We start from the raw sequence: 27,262 nt of genomic DNA on the forward strand, positions 1-27,262 counted from the left end.
GAAGCAGTGAATACTGCTGTGTTTTTACTTAATCGAGTACCAACAAAAGCAGTAGAAAATCATACACCTTATGAGGCATGGAGTGGAATAAAACCCACTGCAAGTTTTCTAAGGGTGTTTGGTTCCATATGTTACATCCATGTTCCATCTCAGAAAAGAAGTAAATTGGAAGAGAAAGCTAAGAAGGGTATTTTTGTGGGTTATAGCACCATTTCAAAAGGCTTCCGAATTTTTAACTTGAAAACTAAAAAGCTTGTTGTTAGCCGAGATGTGAGGTTTAATGAGAATGCCTCTTGGGATTGGGAAGCTGAGAAGGTGGTTCAACAAAGTGTTGAGATACCACTTGTACCATCATCTGAGATAGAAGAAGAAATAGAGGAAGTAAGTATTCCTCTGGAAAATGAAGCTGGAAGCCCCACAGCAACCCAACAGATTTCCTCCAATAGTGATGAAGAATCAACATCAGAATCTCCCATAAGAAGATCAAGATTACTGAGTGATGTTTATGAACATTGCAATTACACTTCTCTTGAATCAGAGAGTTTTGCAGCTGCATCAAAAGAAAGTGTGTGGCTGAAAGCTATGGAAGAGGAGATAAGAATGATTGAGAAAAATGAAACTTGGGAATTAGTGGCTCAACCTGCAGACAAGGAAATCATTGGAGTTAAATGGATTTACAAGACCAAGTTGAATACCGATGGTTCAATACTGAAGCATAAAGCAAGACTTGTAGTTAAGGGCTATGTACAACAGTTGGGAATTGATTACAATGAAACTTTTGCTCCTGTTGCAAGAATGGACACTATAAGAGCACTTGTTGCACTTGCTGCTCAAAAGGGTTGGAAAATCTGGCAACTAGATGTAAAGTCAGCATTCTTAAATGGTATTCTAGAAGAAGAGGTATATGTCAATCAACCTTAGGGATTCATAAAGGAAGAAGGACAAGTTTACAGATTAAAAAAGGCATTGCATGGATTGAAACAGGCACCACGTGCCTGGTATGGAAGAATTGATAGTTACTTTACTGATCAAGGATTCAGGAGGAGTAAAAGTGAACCAACCTTGTATGTGAAGTCACAAAATAGTGCTGAAATGATCATTGTATCCTTGTATGTTGATGATCTTGTCTTTACAGGAAATAATGCAGAGATAATTGAAAAATTTAAAAAGGAAATGATGGCCAGTTTTGAGATGACTGACTTGGGAAAGATGCACTATTTTCTCAGGATGGAAGTAAGCCAAGAAGAAGATGGAATCTTTTGTTCCCAAAAGAAATACACAGAAGATTTGTTGAAAAGGTTTAATATGACAGGTTGCAAGTCAGTTGCAACACCATTGATTCCTAATGAAAAGCTAAGAAAGGAAGATGGTGTCAAGAAAGTGGATGCATCAACCTATAGAAGCTTAGTGGGAAGTTTGCTTTTTTTATGCAATACCAGACCTGATATTCTATTTGCTACCAGTTTGCTTTCAAGATTTATGCAATGTCCAAGTCAGATTCACTTTGGAACTGCTAAGAGAATTCTAAGGTACTTGCAAGGAACAATTGGTTTGGGCATGTGGTACAAGAAATCTTCAGGAACAAAGCTGGTTGGCTTCACTGATAGTGACTGGGCAGGTTCTACAGATGACATGCGAAGTACTTATGGTTACTGTTTTGGTCTTGGATCTGGTATGTTTTCATGGAGTTCAAAGAAACAAGGAAATGTAGCTCAATCCACAGCCGAGGCAGAGTATGTTGCAGCTGCTGGATTAGCAAATCAGGCCATATGGTTAAGAAGAATTTTAAAAGATATGGGGGAAAAACAGCAAGGTTCTACTGAGATTTTTTGTGACAATAAATCAGCAATTGCCATTGCCAAGAATCCTGTTCAGCATAGTCGAACCAAGCATATAGCAATCAAGTACCATTTTTTGCGTGAAGTGGAAGCAAATGGAGAAATTGAATTAAAGTTTTGTCGCTTAGAAGAACAAATTGCTGACATTTTTACAAAAGCTCTTCCTAGAGACAAGTTTCAGTCCCTCAGATCTATGCTTGGAATATCTGAAAAATACATCAAGGAGGAGTATTGAAGTTGGTTTAATGTGATGTTATTTTCTAGAAAACTCTTCATATTATGTTTAAGTTTACTAAGTTTAGTCTTTACTATTATTAGTTAATCTTGGAAGTTGTCTTTCTGATTTAAAGAAGTTGTGAGTCTCAATGTAAGTATATATATCAGATTAATGAGAAATGAAGAGGCAGAACATTCAGAATCAATCTTCACGTTGTAGATTGAAGTTTCTCTCAAAACTTACTCTGTTTTCATTCTGTTATCATCAACATTTCGGGTGCTTGCAAAGCTATGATAGAGCCAATCCTCCTTGCATTCCCACCTATCTTACTAATTTTCCTAACACACAAAGTTGATATACTGTCCTATCCAAGTTAGTGGAGCAGGAGATAGAGGCTTTCTTCAATTAATACAGTTGATCCAGAACTGAAGCAATCCCATCTATGGTAATCTCTCATGGCTCTAGTAGAATCCCAAGGTAGAATGTAACACTCGGGCTCTAAGCCCAGTTTCCAGTTGAAGCTTAGCCCGTTTTCATGAAACTCGGCCCACGACTGATGATCACTTGAAAGGAGGCTTGAATGGCATCGTTCGGGTGAGTCCCCCCCCCATTTTCTGCTGCACTGTTTTTCTTCTTCGTGAGTTTTCTCCTTTGCGCTGCAGATTCCGCTTATCCCTCCATACCGTGCACCTAAACCCATGATCTTGCAGTTACTTGTATCCCTTCTCTCATCCAAAATCCTCACTTTTCAGCATACACTCTCTCAATCGACTTGTCTCTCAACCTCTCCCTCCCCATAACTGCACCCTTGTTTTTATTTTTATTTTTTCTTTCGTGAAGCATTTCTTCGTCGATCTCCCCCACACGATTTTGCACTATTGCCGGTAACTCTTCTCTCTTATGCTTTGTTCTAGCTCTCTTTCATTTTTTTTTCTCCTCTGTTGGTACACGCTCAGACCCACTTTCACTCTATTTTTCTTTGGTTGTTTTTCATGCACACACCCACTCTGTTTTGGGTTTGCCGTGTGCACATTCAAACCCCTCAATCATTCCTTGCGCAGGTCACTTTTCTTTCACTAGAGATTGCTGTGAATTTTCTGGGCGTAGACTTCAGTGGGTTGTTTTGGTTCGAAGTGATTTGAAGTTTTCGTGACTCTGTTAGGTAAGTCACTCCTGAAGCCTTTGGTATGGTTTGGATATTGTGGTTGGTTGTGAAATGTAGTAATGTTACTGATTTAAGTGTGGCGTGGGTAAGATTTTTTTGCACTACTGTAGTGACTTTTAAAGTTGAGGAGTATGATTTTTGGATGGCTTTGTGAGACTGTTTTTGGCTATTAATTGAGACTATTTGATGTAAATTTATGGGTCTTTTGAGCTAGTTGTATTGGATATTTTTATGAGTGGCGCAGGTACCCAAGTTTTGAATTGTTGAATGACTAAAATATATGATGCTTGTGCTGAGTTTTATTTATTTATTTGAAGGTTGGAGGTGAAGTATGGTTTGTGTTATGTTTTAATTATTGGAGTTGCTGTTGTTGGTTTTGGAAATAATTATGGTTGGTTTGATGTTAATAAAAGGTGGCTGTTTTGGAGTTTAAATGCAAATGGTTTGAGGAGAGTACTGTTCGGGTTTAATTGTTATGATAGTTATTGAGTTAAGAAGGGACTGTTTTGGTTTATTTACTCAATAAATAGTAGCTTACTAGTTTGGTTTATTAAATGTTGGGTATATGTTTTGTTTAGGTGGTGTCACTACTAGAGTTCCGATTCAAGGTGTTGATAATACACGGAAGTCAGGTAAGCGGGGTTCATATACTAGTTTTGCATAAAAGAAATAAAATGAGGTTGACTTTGAAAATAAGCATGTTTGTTTTTGAAAATAAATGATCTAAAAACAATCTCAGATGTTTATTCTGCATATGCATAAATTCGATATAAGATAAAGTATTTTCTGTCATGACTGGTGTAGACATGAGCTAATTTTGTGCATTTTGTTTCTAAACTATGCAAAAGAGCGAATATGAAAATCTAAAATTTTTGTTATGAATAAATGAAAATATTTTTGATTCTATTTATTTCGAACATGTGAAGTGATCTAAAGCTATTAAGTATTTTGTTTTGATATGATGTGTCATCTGAAAACCTTGGCATGAAGTTATGACTCTGTATATGAATGTGATCTGATTCCGATGATATCTGTTCTGTTTTTCTGTTAAGGCCCAGTCACGGGTATAATGGTGGTTTATAACCCTATCACGGGAGTGAAACATGGTATACGGCCTAGCTACGGGTATAATGGTGGTTTATAACCCTACCACGAGAGTTAAATATTGTATTTATCCCGATGGGATGCTAAGAGATGATATGACTTTAATGTTTCAGTTTGGATATGCCAATGAATTTTCTTTTTTGGGAATAAGTTTGTCTTTCTGGAAATTTTGCTCTAACGTTTTTGTACAAAGCTTTGTTTATGCATTCTGAAAGTAAATTATTTGTTCTGCATACCGAATATTATAAATGCTCATATTTACATGATAGTATATGCTCTCTGCTTGCTGAGTTGTTGATAACTAACCCCTTAATCTTCATAATATTTTCAGATGACATTGATGGTACAGCTGAGGATCAATATTAGAGGTTGTGGACAAGATTATATGTGAATAGATATTGGGGACCTCACGGTATTAGTACTGTTGTTGGATGTTATTTACTTATTAAGTTGATTTCCATGGATTTAGATAGTTTATGGAGATTTATGTAAATTTTATTTTATTCTAGTTTATTATTCGGAACTTGAAAAAGAGTTGATATTTTTATTTGAGTCGTTGGATTGAGGATTTGATATATGAGATGGTTATTAATTTAAAGTATTTACGTTTGATTTGAAGTTTTGGAAGTATAAATTCTTGGATTTGGAAATACATTAGGATTGTTGGAGTTGGTTATTAGATTATATGAATTAACTCTCCGAATTCTCAGAGTTGGGGCGTTACATAGAAAATTTTGAGGTTGGCTGAAAAAGACCACCTTCATGGTTGGTCTTCTTTTAGTTAGAATACACAAATAATTGATTGGTGGGAAATCTCCTTGCCTCAATTGCAGGAGTCGATGTTGCTATATATAGACTATAAACAAATGAGTTTATTACATGAGCTTGAGATCGAATAAACCATATTACAGTAAGATATTTAAATACAAAATTTTGTTGAGATATTCTCATTATTTGAATTGATTTTGCTGTTGATCAGTTTCGGAGGCAACTTCAATAGGATCCTTAGCACTCCCTTCAAGTGTAACGGGGAGGCACGCACGTTGAGCTTGGAACAAAGTAGTTGAAACCGCGAGGATACATTGGGTTTTGTTAGAACATCGGCCAGTTGGTCCTGAGTGGAGATGAAAGAAACTGTCAAAGTGTTGGCAGCAACTTTGTCATGAACAAAGTGAAAATCTATCTCAACATGCTTGGTTCGGGCATGAAATACTGGATTGGCTAACATGTATGTTGCACCTATGTTGTCACACCAAAGAGTTGGAGCACATGAGAGTGTAACTCGTAGATCACGAAGAAGGTACTGGATCCATTGCAATTCGGCAGCAGCGTTGGCAAGTGCCTTGTATTCTGCTTCGGTGCTTGATCAGGACACTGTTGGATGTTTGCGAGAGCTCCAGGAAATTAATTTCTTGCCAAGAAAAATACAATACGCACTTGTAGAACGACAACCATCAAGGCAACCAACCCAGTCCGCATCGAAAAAGGCTTCAAGGTGCTGAGTTAATGACTTAGTGATGAGAAGTCTATGAGATAATGTATGCTTGAGGTACCGTAGTATGCACTTCACGGCCTGCCAGTGTAACTTGGTTGGGCGATGCATAAATTGGCACACACGGTTAACAGCGAATGCCAAGTTAGGTCGAGTGAGCGATAGATATTGTGGTGATCCAATAGTGCTTCGAAAAAGAGTTGTATCAGGGAAGGGATCACTATCATAAGCCGATGGAGAGTGGGACGATGCCATAGGAGATGATATCGGCTTAGCTTCAAGCATCTTCGTTGTTCTTAGTAAATCAAGTATGTACTGCAGCAAAGATAAAAGAAGACCCTCTGGTAGTCGTTGCAACTCAATGCTAAGAAAGAAATTGACGTCACCGAGATCTTTGACGGCAAAATCATTCTGCAAAAGTGCAAGGAGCTCATCAATGGTAGTTAGAACCAAAGAGGTGACGATGATATCATCAACATAAATAAGAATAAAGATGGTCGTGGATCTAGCATGAAATATAAATAAGGAGGAGTCAGCTTTGGATGCATGAAAGCCAAGTTGAAGTAGACAAGAGCTCAATCGTGAAAACCAAGCCCTCGGGGCTTGTTCGAGGCTATAAATTGCTTTGTTGAGGCGACAAACATGAAATGGATATAAAAGATGTGAAAAACCAGACGGTTGAGTCATGTATACCTCCTCAAAGAGTGTCCCATGGAGAAATGCATTTTGAATATCAATTTGGCGCATGGCCCAACCTGTGGAATAAGCTAGTGGGAGAACAACTTGTATAGTGGTTGGTTTAACCACTGGATTGTATGTTTGACCATAATCCAAATTGGCTAATTGATGAAATCCTTTAGCCACTAGTTGCGCTTTGTAGCACTCAAGAGATCCTCCTTGCATTCCCACCTATCTTCCTCCTGAGTACTCAAATGCTAATGAACATGCACCTGCATCATCACCAGTCGCACCTACTCCTGTAGTCCACATAACTCTCGAGCCCACCCAAGCTTCTCTTGGACTTGCCGTTGTTGCTGCCACTGACCATGTGCAACATCCTCACCAGATAGTGACTCGATAAAAAAATAACATCAGCAAACCAAAGCTCCATACTGATGGTAGGGCTGAGCACCGACCGATTCGGAGTCGGAGGGCCCAGACTCCGACTCCGACTCCGACTTTGTCGGAGGTCGAATCCGACCTCCGACTCCGCGATGTACATTATCCGATCCGGATCCGACTCCGACTTGTCGGAGCGGAGTCGAAGCGGAGTCGGATTACCAAGAGGAGCTGCGGCCTGCGTGAGAGGAGGGGCTCTGCAAGAACGCCGCGCGAGGGAGAAGCTACGTGAGAGGAGGGCTGCGCCTCGCCGCCTGCGCGTCGCGCGAGAGAGGGGTTTCGCGAGAGAGGGTTTGCACGAGAGAGGGGCTCTGCCGCTGCGAGAGGGTTGCGCGAGGGACGGGCTTCGCAAGAGGGAGGAGTTGTGCGAGAGAACTGTGCCGGCTGCGGCGCTGCGCGAGAGAGAGGGCGATTGGCGAGAGAGGGCTGCGGCGCTGCGCGAGAGAGAGGGCGCGAGGGCTGGGCTTCGCGAGAGGGAGGAGTTGTGCGAGAGAGGGACCAGAGGGTTGTGAAAGACTAAGAGAGCTACGCCGGCTGCGGCGCTGCCCGAGAGAGAGGGCGACTGGCGTCGGGCGAGAGAGGGATGCGGCGCTGCGTGAGAGAGAAGGCACGGGTTTGAACTTGAAGAAGGATAAGCTGGGCTGCACTGCAGACCTAAATGAGTAATCCAACGGCAACGGCGCCGTTTTTGCTATAAGGAATAGTTACTATAGTAATATACTAATATACATTATATACTAATTAATATGAATCTATTTTATATTATATATATATATATATATATATGAAGATTCATAAAAAAATATATGATATATATTATTATATATGAATATTAAAAAAAAGACACCGACATTGTATACGAAATATTATTAATACACTAATATACTTTATATATATATATATTAATATATATAAATATATGTAATACACTAATAGTATTAGTATATTAGTATTAGTATTAATATTAGTTATACTAGTAGTGATATTAGTTATACTAATAGTTATATTAGTATTAGACTATTAGTTATTATTAATACTATATATTATACTAATAGTGATATTAATACTATATAATATATATAGTTATAGTTAAAGTCATTTAGTATAACTATATTAGTATAAGTTATAGTGATTTAGTATAGTTATGATACTACAAGTTATAACTATAGTCTATATTAGTATTAGAATTAGTTGTAGTGATTAGAATAACTATATATTAGTATTTGCTATAATGATTTTAATTTAGTATAACTATATAATAGTATTAGTATATTAGTATTAGTATTAATATTAGTTATACTAGTAGTGATATTAGTTATACTAATAGTTATATTAGTATTAGACTATTAGTTATTATTAATACTATATATTATACTAATAGTGATATTAATACTATATGATATATATAGTTATAGATATAGTCATTTAGTATAACTATATTAGTATAAGTTATAGTGATTTAGTATAGTTATGATACTACAAGTTATAACTATAGTCTATATTAGTATTAGAATTAGTTGTAGTGATTAGAATAACTCTATATTAGTATTTGCTATAATGATTTTAATTTAGTATAACTATATAATAGTATTAGTATATTAGTATTATATTGACTATATATATTTTTTTTAATATAGTCAGTATTATACTGACTATATTACTGATTGTATTAGTATACTTAATGTCTAATACTAGTATATCACTATAGTTAATAACTTAATAGTATCATATAGTAATATAGTATTAGTAATTGATACTATAGTAATTTATATAGTCATTTATATATAGGCTTAAAGTGGTTTACTAATTTATATATAGTAATTCATACTATTAGACTATTAGTAATTTATATGAATAATACTTTAGTTATTATTAATTAGTATTATATGTTATTATAAATTTATAGATTAGTGTTTATACATTAGTATTACAATATTACATGTCGATGTTATTATTCATCTTAGTGTTTATAGTATATTATATATACATTAGTTATTAGTATTATATGCTATTATATTTATACATTAGTAATTTAGTGTTACATGGTAGTAATATTGTAAATTTGTAATAGTATGATATTTACATATACTAAACTATTATTAGTAAATTTAGTCTATATATTATAGTATAAATATATTATTTAACTAGTATATTATTGAGTTTAACTAACTATATAAGATATAGTTGTATAAAATTTAAATAATTAATATATAGAAAAACACATATTTTATAAAATATGTATAAAATCGGAGGCGGAGGCGGAGGCGGAGTCGGAGGGAGACGTCGGAGGCGGAGGCGGAGGATCGGAGTCGGATCGGAGCGGAGTCGGAGTCGGATCATCAATGGATCCGACTCCGACTCCGACTCCGACTGTCAAGAAGAAAAAACCTCCGACTCCGACTCCGACAAGTCGGAGCCGGAGCGGAGTCGGAGCGGAGCCGGAGCGGAGCCGGATTCGGAGTCAGATTGTCGGATTTTTGCTCAGCCCTAACTGATGGCATCCTTGCCCAAAGCTCTTCTTACATTCACTAATGTACCTGATGCCCCCACATGTTATTCCGATGCAAGCAAGCATGCAGAGTGGCGCTCTGCCATAGATGAAGAATTTACAGCCATCATGAAAAATGGGACCTGGTCTTTGGTTCCTTTTAAACATGGGATGAACGTGGTTGGCTCGAGGTGGATTTTCAAGTCCAAAAAGAAATCAAATGGCACACTTGATGGGCGAAAAGCCCGCTTGGTCACCAAAGGATATCATCAGCAGGAAGGAGTGGACTTCTATGAAACCATCAGTCCAATGGTCAAGCCTACAACAATTCGATTGATCCTGAGTATTGCAGTGTCCAGACAATGGAAAATTTGTCAAATAGATATCCAGAATGCATTTCTTCATGATATATTTTTCAGAGAAGTCTATTTGTCTCAACCCGTGGGGTATGTCGATCCAAACTTCCCCTCTATTGTATGGCCTGAAACAAGCTCCTCGGGTGTGGTACTCCCGCCTTAGTGAATATCTGCTCTCCCTAGGCTTCAAAAGCTCAAACTCGGACACTTCCCTATTCATTTACAGCTTTGGTTCAACCACTATCTTTGTCCTGATTTATGTGGATGACATATTAATTACTGGCTCCAGTGCTACTACTATCTCCCAACTCATTAGTGATCTTATTTTGGAATTTGCTATGAAAGATTTGGGAGATTTAAGCTATTTTTTGGGGATAGAAGCTCACCATATTCCACAGGGAATTTTCTTAACTCAACGCCAATACATACTTGACCTACTTTGAAGAAAAAATATGGATGAAGCCAAACTTGTGTCTTCTCCCATGTCTTCCTCTCACCAACTCTCACTTTTTTGCAGGAAATCCTTGTGCTGATCCTTCTCTGTATCGCAGCGTTGTTGGAGCCCTCCAATACCTATCCTTGACTCGCCTTGACATTGCCTTTGTTGTAAACAAAGCTTGCCAATTTATGCACAAACCAACTAAGGATTATTGGTCGGCCGTGAAACGCATACTAAGATATTTGAAGTTCTCTGTTGACTCCGACCTGCTCATTCAACCCAATTCATCCACTCAATTGTCAATCTTTTCAGATGTTGATTGGGCAGGATGCCCAAGTGATGAGCAATCTACCTTCGGCTTTTGTATTTATTTTGGTAAAAATCTAATCTCTTAGAGCTCTAAAAAGTAACCCACCGTAGTATGATCAAGCACAAAGGTTGAGTATAATGCTACTACCGAATCTCTTTGGCTTCAATCCCTCCTAAAAGAATTTGGCGTCTTTGTCAAACAATGTCCCATTGTGTGGTGTGATAATATCGGAGCTACTTACCTCACGGCCAATCCAGTTTTCCACGCATGCACAAAGCATGTTGAAATAGATGATCATTTTGTTTGGGAAAAGGTGTAGCAGAAGTTCTTGGAAGTTCGGTTTATCTCTAGCAAAGACCAGCTTACTGATGGACTCACAAAGCTAGTGGTCTCTACACGTTTTGCGTTTCCAAGGGACAAACTCAATGCCATTCCCTCCCCGTTGAGTTTGCAAGGGCGTATTAAGGAATCCTCAAAAGATCATCATGCAATCATGCCCAATAGAACTGATTCAAAGAGATAGCATCTCTGCAAGATCATTCTCCCCATTTATAGGGATCAAATCATGTCAATCCACTGCATCTTTCTCCCTTGATTATAGGAATCTGTTACAGCCTTGTATTAAGAATTTTTTCCATATTTGTTCAGTAATTCATACCTTCTATATAACTCATATTTATATATATATATATAGAGTAATTCTATATACAGTCGTGAAATGCGTAAATGCCGTACAGTCGCTTTGAAAAAGAGTAGGGTCCACTATTAAAAAATTAATTTATTTTCATGTGGATCCTATATTTATTCACTTTTTTTAAAACAACTATACAACGTTTGCACACTCACAAATACAACTATCATTTTTCATATGTATATATATAACTCATACTCTCTCGGAACCAGTCGTGCAGAGTCTTTTCACATTGTTTTAGCGAGCAACTCCTATTAACATTGCGCATCCCTGTAACTCAAATTTATTTACCAATCTTTGTTCTTTCTTTCTTTTCTTTTTTTCTATATTTACACTTGACCTTACCTTTACATGAATTGAGCTCTCACAGATGATGACGAGGATCTGTATTGTCAATAGGCCCTACTCACTCCATGGAGGATAACAACGCCATCCATCTCAAAGCCACAAACCCATCATGCGGCAAAGCATCCAATGGTCATAACTCATAAATACCATTTTGTCTTTCATCCTATCCTTAGGCCCACAGATTCTGATAACAAAGTCTGTCTTGGATCCGACTGTGCGTTGATTGATTCCTCAATAAATTTTCAAGCTGTTATCAATTAACATTCAAACACATCAACATCTAACTTATTTTAAAATAAAAAAAATACAGAGAAAAAAAGACACAAACATAAACATTCCTAGCTCAATAATTTAAAGTTTGAAATTCAACCATATATGCATTGAACTACGTTTCTTTTTTGTTGTTTAAAGACTTCCAGATTACAGGACCCCGTGGCCAAAAACCAAACCTTGATCTGTCATGTCTCACACATGGCAGGTCGTGACCACTAGCATTAACCGATGGAATATATAAACCAGACCCAATATCAACCACTTGGGGTTGGCAATGACAAAATATATTGAAATTCAAATTCATTTGATAAATGTAGAAAGGAATTCATTCGACGACGCTGAGTACTAATATCTGGTCCAGAGCCCAGTGGATGTCTTACCACATTGTCTTTCTTTTCTGTCGAACTATTTTATCTCATTAGCAATTTAGCATCTAAAACTTCAAGAGCTATTATATAGGCTGTGAACAACACATTTTTAGAAGCCAAGCAATGCTCTTTCTCTAGCCTCAATCTATATTCACAACCTCCTCTGCAATGAATAATGTCTCTCTGCTGGCTCTCTAACAAACTCTGAGGACCTCTGGAGCTTGCCCATTATAGCATTCTTGAAACTAATAACTTCCTGAGCCTGTGAACACGACCTTTGCATCCGAACTCCACTCAAACTGCTCCTAGACTCCATCATTTCATTCAGTGAAAGCCTTTTCTTTGGCCCCGGTTCAGGTCTCTGCTTAGGAGCGCTATAGGACCTCAACTTAGCCTTAGAAGACTGAGTATTCGCCATATAATTCGGGAAGTTTCCGTATCCCCGGAAGAAGTTGTCGGCGCACACACTCTTTGCAGGCGTGGCCGGGGCATTGGAGTTGAAGAAACGCGGGGTGCTTTGTGCGGTGGAGAATCTACACTCCTCCCCAGTTAAGCCCCAGTCATGGTCATGAAAGTTCCGGCAATCGGGTATCGAAATCCGGGCAGGAAGCCCACTTGCCGGGAGTGGAGAAGACAGTGTTTGATAAGTTGGGTCATCACCAAAATCTGAAACTGAAGTGTTTGTTCGACGGGATCTTGATTTAGGCCTGCCAGTATCGACCTCTACAATTTTGGGGCTTTCATCAATGGAGTTAATTGCGGTGTCCAGAGAAGCTGACAGCCTTCTGCTGTGGAGTGGGCCTGTGTGTTCACTTCTAGTGTCATCGAATCTCTCCTGCAAAATTAGAGCAAACAATAATGACTATAAATGCAAATGCAGATAATAAAATGTTCTATATTTTTATTTACTTTTGTGGAAAATTTGAAACTTGGGTTTTTGAGTAATCACCATGGATTTTCGCGCTCGGATTTCAAATCTGTTAGTTTCATTGTTGATGATCCCGCGAGCTTTCTGGGAACGAACAGTGGCCTGAGCTCTAATAAGAGCCAACATACAGTGAAGAGTTGCAGTCGCCTGTTTGCGCACTAAATAACCTCTAACCAGTGCCTGTATCTTCACCAGTCCTTTTAGTGCTCGCAGGGCCTTTCTGGCCTATATTCAGAATCCAAGATCCAAGGAAAAATTTCAATTTCTAGATATCCAAACAGATAACAGAATTAGAAACTAAATTGAGTATTCAGGTCCTAGCAGTTCTAAAACAAAAGCTAATATGCTTATGTAAAGACTCGTTTTTTAGCAACTGACTAGATCTTTAAGTCCGAAGTCAGTTGTTTTTTCTTCATTTTCAGTGAATTTTGTTCAGCAGAGACCATAAACTTGAACATTCAAATCCACACGCAAGGTTTCAAAGTGCACCTACGGCTAAAAACACTGATACATAGCAAATATTTGATTTTGGCACGCTAATCTTAAGACACACTTACCAAATATCCCCTAAAGACGGTCTGAACCTTCACAGCAGCCCACCTCTCATGTCCACCACCAAACATGGAGCCCCTTCCATGGCTGGTTAGCCTGACAACCGCCACCGCCGCCTGCGCAGCAGCCACTGCTGCATCAGCGGCCGCCGCCGTGGCTGCCGCCACCGCAATTGCATGCTTGTTTTGCTCCTTCTCTGATTCTGTGTAGTATGATTTTAGCCACGCAGCCTCGGCAGCGGATATGTTGGGTGGTATGGTCCCCGGATTATGACACAAGCCGCTAGAGTCTCTGCCAGAGTTGCCAAAGCTTCCCCGTTTCTTGTCTTTCTGGTCACTGGAATTGGAGCTCTCTTTGTCTTTCTTTATCCCGAACAAGCCCCTTAGCCACCTTGTTGCCCTACCCATTTTCTTCGAGTTTGTAGAGTGGGGAGCACCCCAAGAAACGTTACTGCAGAAGAAGAAGGAATGGCTCGGAAGAGTGAAATCGGTAAGAAGCAAGTCAAAACGTTTTTTAAGAGGAAAATGCTGTCAATAGGGTTACAATTCGGAATCTTTTAGGCGCTTTCCATGTCCCGAAAAGTTGTGGAAAAGAGTTCTCAAAGAAGAAAATGTCTAAGAATCTGTTCATGATTGAAAAATGTAAAAGTTTTTGTGATAAAAAGAAATAAGATCAGTGGAAATTTGATTTTTTATTTTCCTTTTGGAAAAGGAAAATTAAAAAAAAAGAGCTGAAAAACTCTGTCCAAACCTCGTGAAAATTTGCATTACATGACAAAAACTTGTCGCTGAGCCTGAACGTGCAGGAGGATTAAAATTAAATATTAAGAAAATTAGACGTAGGAACTCATTGGGAAGTTACAAAAAAGTGAATAAAACAACAAAAGTTGGTCATTATATCAGGGAAAATCAAAGTAAAATAATCACAGATCAGAGAAAAAGCCACCCTCATAGAATCAGATTCTTGAACGAAAAGCAATAAAAAAGAAAAAGGAACGAGGCAAAGCAGAATGAAAGTGAAACGCTCGAATTCTCAATCCAATCAGAAACTCAGAAAACTACTATTAAAAGCAGAAAAGTTCACCTCTAGTGAAAACTGAAATATCTCTCTCTCTCTCTCTCTCTCTGATTGCTTTCTGGAGCGACGTGTCCTTGAAAAGAAAGATACCTCAGTGTCCTCAGCTTCTGACAATCTCGTGAAGCCTTTACATATTTGTATGTCTAATGTCTCAGTCTCATAATACGTAGACTTCTCTTTTAAAAACAACTTTTTTATCTATTCTCTGCTACTGTTTCCCTCCTTCTATTTCGAGCAAATAAATGGAAATGAGAGCTATTACTTTCTTTTGCTCTTAAAATCCCCATAACCAAATAAATTGTGTTGATTGGTTTCGTGAGGTTTCAAAGAGAAACAAATCATATGGCCTCTGTGGCTCTGTCTGGCATGTGCTCTTTTCTCTGTTTCACCATTAAAGCAGTGCCAATGAGAGATATGTTTTTTGTTTGAATATTTTTTGCTCCTTTGTGCCCACTTCTTTATAAATGGGCAGATGGCCGAAGCGCTTTTAGCCCCAACCTTCTTTTATTTCTCTCCCTTGCGTTTGAAAAGATCTTTTGGTTGTTGCCAGAATCTAACAGTGATTTTCAGAACAGTTCTTCTATACACCTTTATGTTTGAATGCTTATTTTCTATATTTTTCGTCTTCTTTTTATATAAACAAGACTATGATAATATTGAATACAACGATATAAGAAAAGAGAATAGAATGATACATCCAACTAAAAATTGCATTAGAGAATAGTTGTAATATTAAAGACTAGTCAATAATATAATTAAAATCTTATTAGATCAATTGTAAACAACAAGGACTTCTCATTCACAATCAATGTGAGATTTCATATACCATCTATCTTTTATCACAATATAGATATCACAATCTCTCCCCTTAAATTTTTGACGTTCTCATCGTGTTCGTTCGTCATAGGTGGTACGGCTCAAATCTCACATTTCTAGTTGAAATAAAGTCTAATACCATTTATAATGCCCTAAGGGAGCCTCAAACCACATATGAGTCTATACTCCCAAAGGACAAGTCAATAATACAATTAGAATCCTATTGTATCCATTATAAAGAAAATGAATTTTTCATTCTCAAACAATGTAAGATCTCATACACTATCAACCCCTTATTACAGTATGAATATCACAATAATAATGTAAAAGAAAGAACAAATAAATGGATAATGAGTCCAATAAATTAGATTAAGATCAATTTTCTTTAGAGAACTTAATAGAGAATTATCAAGTAAGCCATTTTATAATTTGGCTAGTAGATTCTTCTAATACGATTTTGGGTCATATGTGAAGAGGGAACATTGTAGTCAACTATTTTCAAAGTTGAAGGGGGGTCTTAACATCTTTTTCCTCGCGGTCCTCAATTACAAAAAGCTAATCAAGCATGGCTTGATAGTTAGGATTGGATGAAGAGGAAAACCAATGTGATTAACAAACAGGTTGATGACTTTGGCCAGGAAGTTCACTCCAAAGAAGGCATTAGTGCACTTTTCCAAAGCTACTACAAGGACCTGTTCACCACCTCAGAACCAGATAATATACTAGAATGTTTAGCCTCACTGAAGCCTCGAGTAATAGCAGCTTAGAATGATCTACTCACAAGCCTTTACACTCAACAAGAAGTGGAGGATGCCCTTTTCCGAATTGAGGGACTAAGCTCCCCAGGACCAGATGGCTTCCCTGCAGATTTCTACCAAAAACACTGGCCTATCATCGGAGCTCAAGTCTGTGATGCAGTTTTGCTAGTGCTAAACTCCAAAGGTAGTATTGCTAAGATTAACAACACCTTTATCACTTTAATTCCAAAAAAAAAGCCTCTACAAAGGTGACTGAGTTTAGACCTATTTCTCTGTGTAATGTGCTCTATAAATTGGTTTCTAAAGTTGTAGCTAATAGGTTAAAGAAACTGTTGCCTCAAATCATCTCCTGTACCCAATATGCTTTTGTTCCTAACAGACTTATCTCTGACAATATTATAGTGGCTTTCTAGGCCTTGCATACTATGAAATGTAAAATGATAGGTAAGGAGGGCTACATGGCTTTGAAGTTTGACATGAGCAAGACTTATGATAGAATTGAGTGGATTTTCTCAGAGCTGTGTTATACAAGTTAGGATTCTGCAGCCAGTGGGTGGAACTTATTATGCAGTGCATTGAGATAGTTTCCTATGAAATTTTGGTGAATGACATACTTCAAGAATCCTTCCATCCAACTAGAGGTATAAGACAAGGTGATCCCCTCTCACCTTATCTTTTTATTTTGTGCGCTGAAGTACTTAGCAACCTTATCAATCAAGCTGAAGCCAATGGTCTAATTCATGGTGTTCCAATTGCTAGAGGCCAACTTAGAATTTCTCACCTATTTTTTGCTAGCCTTCTCTTTTGCAAGGCTAATGCCTTTGAATGGAGAAGGTTATTTAGTGTATTGAGAGTGTTTGAGTTAGCCTCGAGACAAAGGCTTAACCTTGAGAAAACATCAATCATGTTCAGTAAGAATACAACTCATGTTGCCCAGAGGTACATCCTCTTCATTGCTGGAACGAGGTCTGCTATGTCTTATGAAAAATACCTTGGTTTGCCCTCTGTTGTTGGAATGGATCGATGTAAATCCTTCAAAGGTATCCTAGGCAGTGTAAGATTGAGAACAAGCAATCACAAAGTCAAGATGCTATCCCAGGCAGGGAAGGAAATCTACATCAAAGCTGTGCTCCAAACCCTCCCCACCTATACCATGAGTGTATTCAAGTTTCCTCACTCGCTTCTCAAAGACATTAATAGTGTAATCCATAATTTCTGGTGGGGGCAACAAGATAGATAAAACATGATTCATTAGATTTCTTGGAAATGGATGGGGAAATCTAAACTAGAAGGGGTTATAGGCTTCAGGGACCTCGAGGCATTCAACAAAGCCATGCTTGCTAAACAGTGCTGGAGACTAATCCAACAACCCGAATCCCTTGCAGTTAAAGTGATGAAAGCCAAATACTATCCAAGATCAAAATTTTAGCAAGGAAAACTGGGATCCAAGCCATCATTTATTTAGAGGAGCTTCTTCTAAGCTAGACCTCTTGTTGAAGCAGGTGCTTACTGGAGGATTGGGAATGGTAGTGAGGTACACATATGGAAGGACAAATGGATTGCACATTCTACTCCTAGCAAAAGCCTAAGCCATGTCAAGGTGCTGGACAGTAATGCCACTGTCTCAAACCTGATAGATCCTATATCTACGCAGTGGCATACTAATATTGTGAAGGGAATTTTTGTCCCAAGAGAAGTTGATACTATCTTGAAAAGTAGTCTAAATAGCAAGGATAGATTTATTTGTCAAGGTTCTAAAGATGGCACTTTCTCTGTTAGAAGTGCCTATCACATGGAAAATGAAAGGATATTCTCAGAGAAGACCCAAGCCTTGAGCAATAACTCATTTAGAGAAGTATGGATTCAACTTTGGCAACTCAAAGTTTTACCTGGGGACAAGGTCTTCTTATGGAGAGCGTGCCTAGAGTCCCTCCCTACTCAATCCAACCTCTTCAAGAAGAATATTGTGGATCAACCCCTCTGTCCCATTTGCAGACTGGAAACAGAAGACACAGTGCATGCACTATGGAGGTGTGAATCTGCCAAGGATGTCTGGGGTGCTTGCTCAAAAAGTCTAAAAAAATGTTACTTACCTCAGTTGTCTATGCTGCAGCTCTTTGAAGCTCTTTCCAGAACCATGAACTCTCAGGTGGTTCAAGAATTTGCAGTTGTGGCTAGGAAAATATGGTAGAGGAGGAACTGTTTCATCTTTAAAGAAGAGTTTTCCCACCATTCTGTCATTATCAAGGAGGCTAGAGCCATTCTTGAGCTACTAGCAAAAGAGAGCACAAGAAGAGGCCTCAGAACGAGTAAGATTTGCACCTTAGCAGACTTATGGCAGGCTCCCCCTTTGCATTAGTTCAAGTTGAATTGTGATGGGGCAGTAGATAAGGTACAAGGCCTAATTGAAGTAGGAGGGGTTGTCAAGGACAGCGCAGGCCAGGTTATTTCCACAATGAGAACTAGAAAACATCTCTTCCCTGACCCTTTACTTGCTAAGGCTTTTCGTGCACTTCAAGCAGTGAAATTTGGGCTAGACCTTGGCCTTCCACAAGCTATCCTTGAAGGGGATTCACTACAAGTTATTAAGGCTCTCAAGAGTGATAAAGAAGGCTGGAATAGTACTAGTATATTTATGTGTGAAGCTAAAATGCTACTTCAAAATTTTGCTAAATGGGAGGTTTCTCATGCTAGGAGAAATGGCAATATTATGGCTCACTTGTTAGCAAAAGACTCTCTTATATTTTCTGATCTTATTGTAACATTGGAGGAGATTTTTTCACATATTTCTTCCTTGGTTTAATGGAATGGAGATGATATTTTTACTTCAAAAAAAAAAAAAAAAAAGGATTGGATGACCATATCGATGATGGCTTACTAGGGACACACATTGGTGAGTGGATTGCAAACTTCTTGTTACAAACATATTTAGGATATAAATTAAATGGTTAAATTCATCTATTTGATCATCTTGACTTATTTATTTATTTTTTTGGATAAATGGTGATTTAACATATGCAATGATAATCTGGTAAAAAATATGTTTTATTTTTCTTGGAAACCTTCGTATCTAAGGAAATTTTTTTCAGATCCCTTAAAGTTTTTATCCAAATTCTATCGCCTAAATTGGAATAGCAATAGACACAAACAATAAGTCCCACTGTATTATAGCTACATAAGTGAATTTCTCAATAATACTAAATGCTCAATAAACATTACATCCTTTATTTTATGTGTCTAGAGATCTCTCACTCTAAAACTTAAAGTTTTTGATAAAAATATCAAAATATTTAAACTCAAAAAATTGTTAGATTATTCGCCGTGAAAAAAATAAATTGTTTACTACAAGTTCTTTTAGTCATAAAAATGCCAATTGAGTGACCTATTTTCAAATATTTCGTGACAGAAGAAAATAATCAGAAACATACATTTGCATAAGAAATGTAACCTTCTGCAATGAGCTTACTCTTACAAATAAACCATTGATCAATGATGTTGGTTAGTTTTCTTTATTATAAATTTAAAAAACTATAGATGAAATTGGATTCTTTTATCATGTTCTTTAAAGGTAACATTTTCAAATTTGTTCAGAAAAGCTTCTTTGTTTTAGATCAATCTCTTCAACAAAATTGAGAATATTTGTACCATGAACCATGTTAAAAAATGAAGTAAATAGATTCTAGGTGGCTTGCTGCCATCTTTTTTTCTCTATAAACAAAGCACATTTCATTACTTAAGCAGCAATATTAGCAATTATAAAGCAGACGGTTTCTTATCCTTTATCAGATAGCAAAAGGCTTGAACTGATCGAGGGTTTCCAAGCCCTTTACAATTCCAACTAATAGGACTCATAAATTTTGGCAGAGTTGCAAAGCAGCCATTGCCGATATCTCATTACCTTGCCAACATCCTTCAAAGTAAAAATTCTCAACCGATTGAGTGTTATGAAATTTCAAAAATTTACGAAGCTTTTAATTCTCATGAAGGACTACACCTTGTTTCCTCTTCTCCTGCATTGTAGTCTGAGTAATGGCCAATGAAATATTTTCCTTACCAAGGTGTGTTGCAAAAAATGATTCAAGAAAGCAAAAGTAAACAAGAAATAAACAAACAATCAATCACACGACACAAATTTACGTGATTTGGCAACGCGCCTACTTCTACGGAGCTATAGAGGTTTTATTATGCTGAGGAATCACAAAATACACTTTAGAGCAAAATATTAATGTTCATCACAACCATACTGTTCATAATGAGCATATTTATAGGGTTATATGGTGGAAATCCTAATTTTCACTTTTCTGCGATATTCGCTCGAGTAAAGTGTCGATCGCGCATCGAGCAAACTCTCTATTTGGTGTTTGCTTGAGCGCCAAGTCGAGTGAAATCTCTACCTAGGCTTCGCTTGAGCCCAATGTCGAGCAAACTTTCTGTATGGCACTTCCTGAGTCAAAAACCGTGCCAAGATTTTTCATGATCCCCAAGAGGAGCCTTATTGAAAATCTACTTAAAAATCATAACGAATCATTATTAAGACGGGTCATCAAGTCGAGTCACCATAATAATAAACCAGGCTCCACAAACCCAACAATGCGATCTCCTCTTTTCCAAGTTTTAATCTCTATTGATGGTTGGGGCTAGTTTGTGCAAGATACACTACAAGAGTTAATGCTTTTTGTGACGCACTTTTGTCGTCGTAATAAATCGAAAAACTGTGGCAAATTCATTAAAGCCACGGTTTTCCTATTGCCACTCAAATGCAGTAAAATTAGCCTGAGATTTGCTTTTTTCTTCGCCGCAATAGAACCACTAACTAGGGTTTGGGTATTTCCGTCGATTTACCCATTGAGAAATGGACTGGTTGTTCCTGCCGCTATTGTAGGCCAAACAAGTCCCTCAAACGTCGCAAAATCTAAATAATAAACGTTGTGATGCCTTAATCGTCGAAAGAGATTGTCTTCCACTTGGGGATTGAAGATCCTCTCCGTTGTGATTGTATGTTTGTTGTAGTAAACAATAATGGTCTCGGCGATGCTAGATCCGGTCGCCTGCGACCATCTGTTCATCTCAACAACTTGAAACTTTGCGGTGATTTCAGATCAACTAGCTACGACCATCTATTCGTCACAACTGAGTATATGGTCACGACGAGGCCAAATTCGCCAATGAGTGGAGTTTGTTGCAGTGAAAGAATATCCATAATAGATTTTTCAGCTGGTGGCAGAAGACCATTCATGGTGTTGAACTGTGATTGACAATACCCCCTAATTCCTAGGTATGGATTAATTACCAACGTTTAAATTTTGCTTTTAATTTGATAACAATTACTCTTTGTGAAGTGAAATTTGCAAATAACCTGTTAATTTATTTGGGGCAATTACAAAATTGAACCTAAATAAACAATCATATATTATTATCTGCATTACATGAACCTAAACTTGCACTATGACTTAAAATTTAATATTGATGAGTTTAATATTGTGTTTCCAAAATAAAATACAGTCATTTGAACAGACGTCTATCTTCACATAACTAAAACCCAAACCACACTCTAAATGTCAGCCCTCATGATATGAGTTTGGTATCTCAATATCTTCCAGGCTAGTTTGGATCCCAAACCCATCTCAACTCATCTCAACTTATCATTACAACTTTTCCAAATTTCAACACAAAATATAATAAACAATTCAACTTTTTCAAATCTCAAAATAATAATAATATTAAAAAAATAATATTCTAACAATATTTTATTTAATTTTCAATTTTCATCTCCACTCAACTTAATTCAACTCAACCATGTTAAATGACTTGATAGTCCAACCACCAACAATTTTGATATGAAGCAGCTTCACTATAAATGAGAGCTTAGAAAACTTTTCACAACTTGGATAAAGTGGACGTCTCGCATCCTTGAACAATTGCTCAAATGTTTTTGATTGCCAATCACTCATGGTGGGTTGTGAAGTGGTACCATGTTCCCTAAATGGATGGTCAATGAATGATGCAGCCCGTGTGTCCTCTAACATGTCATCCTTATCATCAACAAAATTATGAATCATTAAATGTATCATCATCACCGTCTGAAAAATTCACACTCCAACTTTCATTCTCCCCATGAAATATCCAATGTGTATAACTTGGGTCAATACCTTTCGTGAATAAATGATTTTCGACTTCATTGATTGGTAGGAATTGGTTATTATGGCATGGACATTTCAAGGTAGTACTTCCTGGAGCATTGGATTTTGCAATTGTGAGGAGATTATTAATTCTTTCTAAGTATTCACGTGACGTAAATATATTTGGCACGTGCATCCAAGTCTTATCCATTTCAACCTGAATCGACTGTGGGAAATGAATGAAACCTTAACCAGAACAATGACTCAAGTTAAGCTACTTTGCTAAAAATGATAAATTAATTTAAACAATACCAGAATAAGGAAAATAAAGGGTCAAACCCCATGAGAAAACTACGTCAAGTTGCTATAAAATTTGATAGTCTGATCAAATAAATTTAATTTATCCACACATATATGTATGAAAAGTGTTCAGACTCTACATGTGTTGACACCCAATATTGACCAAACAGAGTCAAGATTATGTAAGTTAAAGTAGGGAAGTAGATTTTAAGAACCTACTAGTCAAAGAATTAATTCTATATATTCTTAATTATTTACATAGAATTAGTTCACCGTATACAAATAATTTGATGACCACATTAATTAGCTGACTAACCCCTTCTCCTATGTTTCTAAGGTAAATTTTTGTTGATCAATCTGGGAATTTATAATTCATCGGTGGCATTCACAATCACTAAAATCATAGCATGGATCGACGACTCTTGATACCCTCTGTTGTGGTTCGAATTGAGGAATAGATGAAGAACACAAATTGGAAACTAAGAACACGAGAAAGAGTAGTCGATAGCATAGTCTGCTTTGGTATGTAATCTAGTTAAAGGAAATGGAAGCACACGATGGAAAAATAGCTTTGAATATGTTTAATGAGAATACTCAAAGATAATCTACTCAAAGATAATCTGATATGTAGTGTAATGTGTATAAGTAGACTAGTGTAACGTGTATAAGCAAATGATTGGATGACAATTGGAAATATTCATAACCTTCTTTCACTTAGACTGTTACATAGGGTATTCGGGGTCTAGGAAGAACAACATAGATAATAGAATCCACGCCAATCCAAGTTCGAGGCTCCCAATTCCTCCAATAATTCCATCTTCAAGCAAATGTTCAGATTACCAAAATGAATTCCCCCACTCCCCTCATATCAATGCAGGGATGACAACCAACCCAATAATAAAATGACACGTAGCAAATGAAAATAAATAACTTCAGAACTAAAATGGCTACAAGGAATGAAATGCTGGTGTCCTAGATGTAAAATGTTGAATTGCCAAATATGTTCATAACATCACTTATAAAGAAAAAAAAAAGGGTTCATAACATCATTGGTGGCATTCACAATCACTCAAATCATAGCATACGTTTAATGACAGTTGGGATATAGTACTTAACATTGATAAGCTTCTATGTCAGGAGTATGGATCTATGATAGAATCAATATGCCTCAACAAAAATCCAGCTACAACATCATCTACTGTAATCTAGAAATTGAGTGATCAATTGCTTCACATGAAATTGGCATGTTTGAATCGTGTGGGTACATATATATTGCACAACAACTAATTTGGAAGAAATGGGTCTACTTGACAGATCTGTGTACAGACCCATTCAAATTGAAGGCCATAGCTTATACTAAAAGGATAGATCTTACCATGCGGTATAGTGGTAACGGAGATCCACAACTCCTGTCTAGTATGGCGGCACTGGTGGGGTTGCAGTTAAACGGTGGGGCACATCCTAGGGGGAGAAAAACATATCAGAGTCAGAGTTATAGAAAGAGACAGAGAGTTAAGATTGATGAAGATGATCTCAGATCAGATAAGAGACTTTAGGATTTTTACCTACTATTTAGGCGATGGCGCAACAGCAGCCTCACGGTGGTAGGAGTGGCGGAATCCATTTCGGACTAGATTCAGTAATCACGAAAGGGGAAGGAAACGTCCTTCGCCTCCAAATACGCGGGTAGAGAGAAGCCAACAATTAGAGTTCATATATATAATGATTATTACGGTGAATTCTTTTCGTTGCAATAAACATCAAGTCAGAAGTCTGTTATGCGTATATAAGTCATCGCCGCAATATATTTATTACGTCGACCTGTAATCCACCTTAGTACATGAACTCATATGTTAAAGAGCATCCCTTCCACTGCAACAAATATTTCGCTGTAACAGCCTTCTAGCGACGATTAAATGCGTGTCAGAAACAAATAGTTTTGTTATGGAGAAACAAAAGCTCCACAATTGTGCATTACCTTGACAGTTATGGAAGTCGTTGCAATTAACGCCTCCTATAGCTACGATCTTATTTGTGGCAGCTAGATTCCGAGGCAATAAGTATGGTTTTGCGGCGTGAGACTTAATCAACGGCATTTTCATGCGGTGTGGGTGATTATAGCCTTTTGCCACAAAATCTAGTTGCCGAAAAAAAAAAAAAAAAAAACGCAGCAAAAGACCCTTTTTTTGTAGTGTTACCAAATCAAAAGGAGAAGACAAGTCCTCCACGACTTTAGTTGGATGATCAATATTAACCCGAACTGGGCACTGCTAAAATTTGGAATTTTCCATCCCTCAAATCCATAAAATTCATCCTTAGTAACTGCATAATTGTCCCCTTGAAATGTGTTAGAGACAACGATTTTGCCAATAAGCTATCAACTAATTCCACTATCGTTAAATTTGCTTGAGTTACTTCCTTTTGAGGTTGAGGAACGGAATGTGGAGGAGGACGAGGTTTTTTTAGCATTGGAGAAATATAAGTTAGGGCTACACGGATCCAAGGCCATACTGATCTTTAGAAGAACCACCATGTAAGGTTGTCTTAGAAGGAAGTGGGCGCCCACTTGAAGGATGTTTGATTATACCACAAAGCAAAATCCAGGAACTCGTTTGTATCGCAAAGAAATCTAGAGTGATTGACCCTGAACCACTAGTGATTTCTCTCATGCAAGAGGTTTGGTGATATTGAATGCCACTTTGACCCTTATGAATTGGCCCCAACCAATTCCATTTTGATCCACATCAACTTGCTCCAATGTCCCAAGTGAACCGCTAATATGCTCTCCAACCTGACAGTTCATACAACCAAAGGGCAATTCGTGTAATTGAGCCCAAAAGGATTCCATAGAGTAATGCAAATCATGTGTGGAAGCAAGCCTATCAAAATCTTGAATAGAAAAAAGGCAGTTATCAAACAAACAAAGACGAGCCTAACTCACCTTGAGGATATCTTCATTGTTGTCAAATTCGATCACAAAGGCATTCGGATCCACACCGGAGAATTAGAGAGACCCATTCAAATGCTAGATTTTGTGCATCATGTTCTGTACATTTCACTTTGGGTAACTTGATCAGAAACAAGGAGCCCTAATAAATAGTATTCCCTTTTGTGGACAATATTTTCCATTTCTGTTGCAGCGATGAACACATCAGAACACTCTCCTTCAGCTAAAACCAGATCCTTGTGAAGGCGAAGTGGTAAATCATCCAATTTAAAATGCTAATTACTCCTCATACTCGAAAATCTATAGACTATACTCTACATTTCGCAAGACACACCCTTATCTATGGGAAAATTCTATAGATTATATCCTCATCCCATTCTCATTCCGTTATGATGATGTGGAATTGTCCATCAAGATGTAAATTTAAAAAAAAATAAAAAATAAAAGATGATCTAAAGATGGTGAGAGTGTCACATTTTACATAGTAGGAAGAGATTATGATAAGAGTGTAATTTATAACATTACTCTTATTCATGGTAGATCTTTAGTCACATCTAAAGGTGGTTGCCACTTCATATGACTATCAAAATAATAATTACTAGGTCTAAAATTTAGGATTTAGAATTTAGGAAAATGATAGGTATACCGAGAAAGTGTACCTATTATTTGTATCAAGAAGTTTTTTTTCTTTTTTCTTTTTAGTGTTTGTTTATTTTATAGTATTTTATTTTATTTTTCTCTTGTTTTAAATGAACACAACAAAATTCTTTAAAGAATAAAATAAATAAAAAATACTTTTAATACTATATCTACAAAGTCTCGGTAGATTTTGTTAGTGCCATAGCACCCTCCTAGAATGTAAAGATTTAGATATTAAGTTAGGTTTAGAATGTCAAAAATTATTGAAAAAATTATAAAATCTTTTCGTGTGAGTTGAGATTTGTAATGTCAGTTAAGGGTATTAGTAGTGAACTCAACAAAATTATATTTTGGCTAGATTTAGATATTAAGTTAGGTTTAAAATGTAAAAAATTATTGAAAAAATTCTAAAATCTTTACGTGTGAGTTGAGATTAGTAATGTCAGTTAAGAGTACTAGTAGTGAACTCAACAAAATTATATTTTGGCCAAAATTTAATTAGATTGCATAAAAACTCACTATGGTAAACTCAACAAAACTACAATACTTTTAATTTTGATAATTTTCTTTAGCCAAATCTGTTGAGGCCAAGTTGCTGGTCAAATATTATTTTAGCATAAAAAATTTCCTCTCCTGCGTGCTATTCGTTTCGCGCGAGCTTACATTTTCAAGAAATTCATCTTTGTCTCAAAAGTACGAAGCACCCAATCCCAAGCTCGCAACTCTAGAAAATTCCTCTTCATCTCAAAAATATCATCTTGCTGGAGTGCTTCAAGTTCTAGTTTTGCAATATTATACTTAATTGATGCCAATTTTTTCTTTTAAAATCTAATATCAACGTTAGAAAATTAATGTGTACTTTTTTAATAATAAATAAATATTCAAATTACAATTAGAATTAAAATAAATGAAAATTTC

At 37.0% G+C, this 27,262-nt stretch overlaps 2 protein-coding genes across 2 annotated transcripts in view; both read right to left on the reverse strand.

Annotated features, from left to right (window-relative positions):
- LOC109009972 (deoxyhypusine synthase) overlaps positions 1 to 27,262 on the reverse strand; it is an 871,604-nt gene that overhangs the window by 617,376 nt on the left and 226,966 nt on the right. The gene's annotated exons all lie outside the window — the stretch shown is intronic.
- Positions 12,126 to 14,891, reverse strand: LOC108987229 (protein IQ-DOMAIN 14-like). The gene is made up of 3 exons (XM_035695319.1): positions 13,694 to 14,891; positions 13,158 to 13,361; positions 12,126 to 13,043 (listed from the first exon to the last, which is right to left on the reverse strand). The coding sequence occupies exons 1-3, from the start codon at positions 14,093 to 14,095 to the stop codon at positions 12,360 to 12,362; spliced, it is 1,290 nt and encodes a 429-aa protein (XP_035551212.1). The 5' UTR covers positions 14,096 to 14,891; the 3' UTR covers positions 12,126 to 12,359.

Source organism: Juglans regia, chromosome 1, assembly GCF_001411555.2.
Source record: "Juglans regia cultivar Chandler chromosome 1, Walnut 2.0, whole genome shotgun sequence".
In the NCBI taxonomy this organism is placed as follows: Eukaryota; Viridiplantae; Streptophyta; class Magnoliopsida; order Fagales; family Juglandaceae; genus Juglans; species Juglans regia.

What these genes read in the sequence shown, in the direction of transcription:
- LOC108987229 (XM_035695319.1), bottom strand. Translation starts at nt 14,095, where the DNA reads ATGGGTAGGGCAACAAGGTGGCTAAGGGGCTTGTTCGGGATAAAGAAA. An exon ending in CCGTCTTTAGGGGATATTTG is followed by an intron (nt 13,362 to 13,693) that starts GTAAGTGTGTCT and finishes TTCTGAATATAG; the next exon opens with GCCAGAAAGGCCCTGCGAGC. An exon ending in TCCGAGCGCGAAAATCCATG is followed by an intron (nt 13,044 to 13,157) that starts GTGATTACTCAA and finishes CTAATTTTGCAG; the next exon opens with GAGAGATTCGATGACACTAG.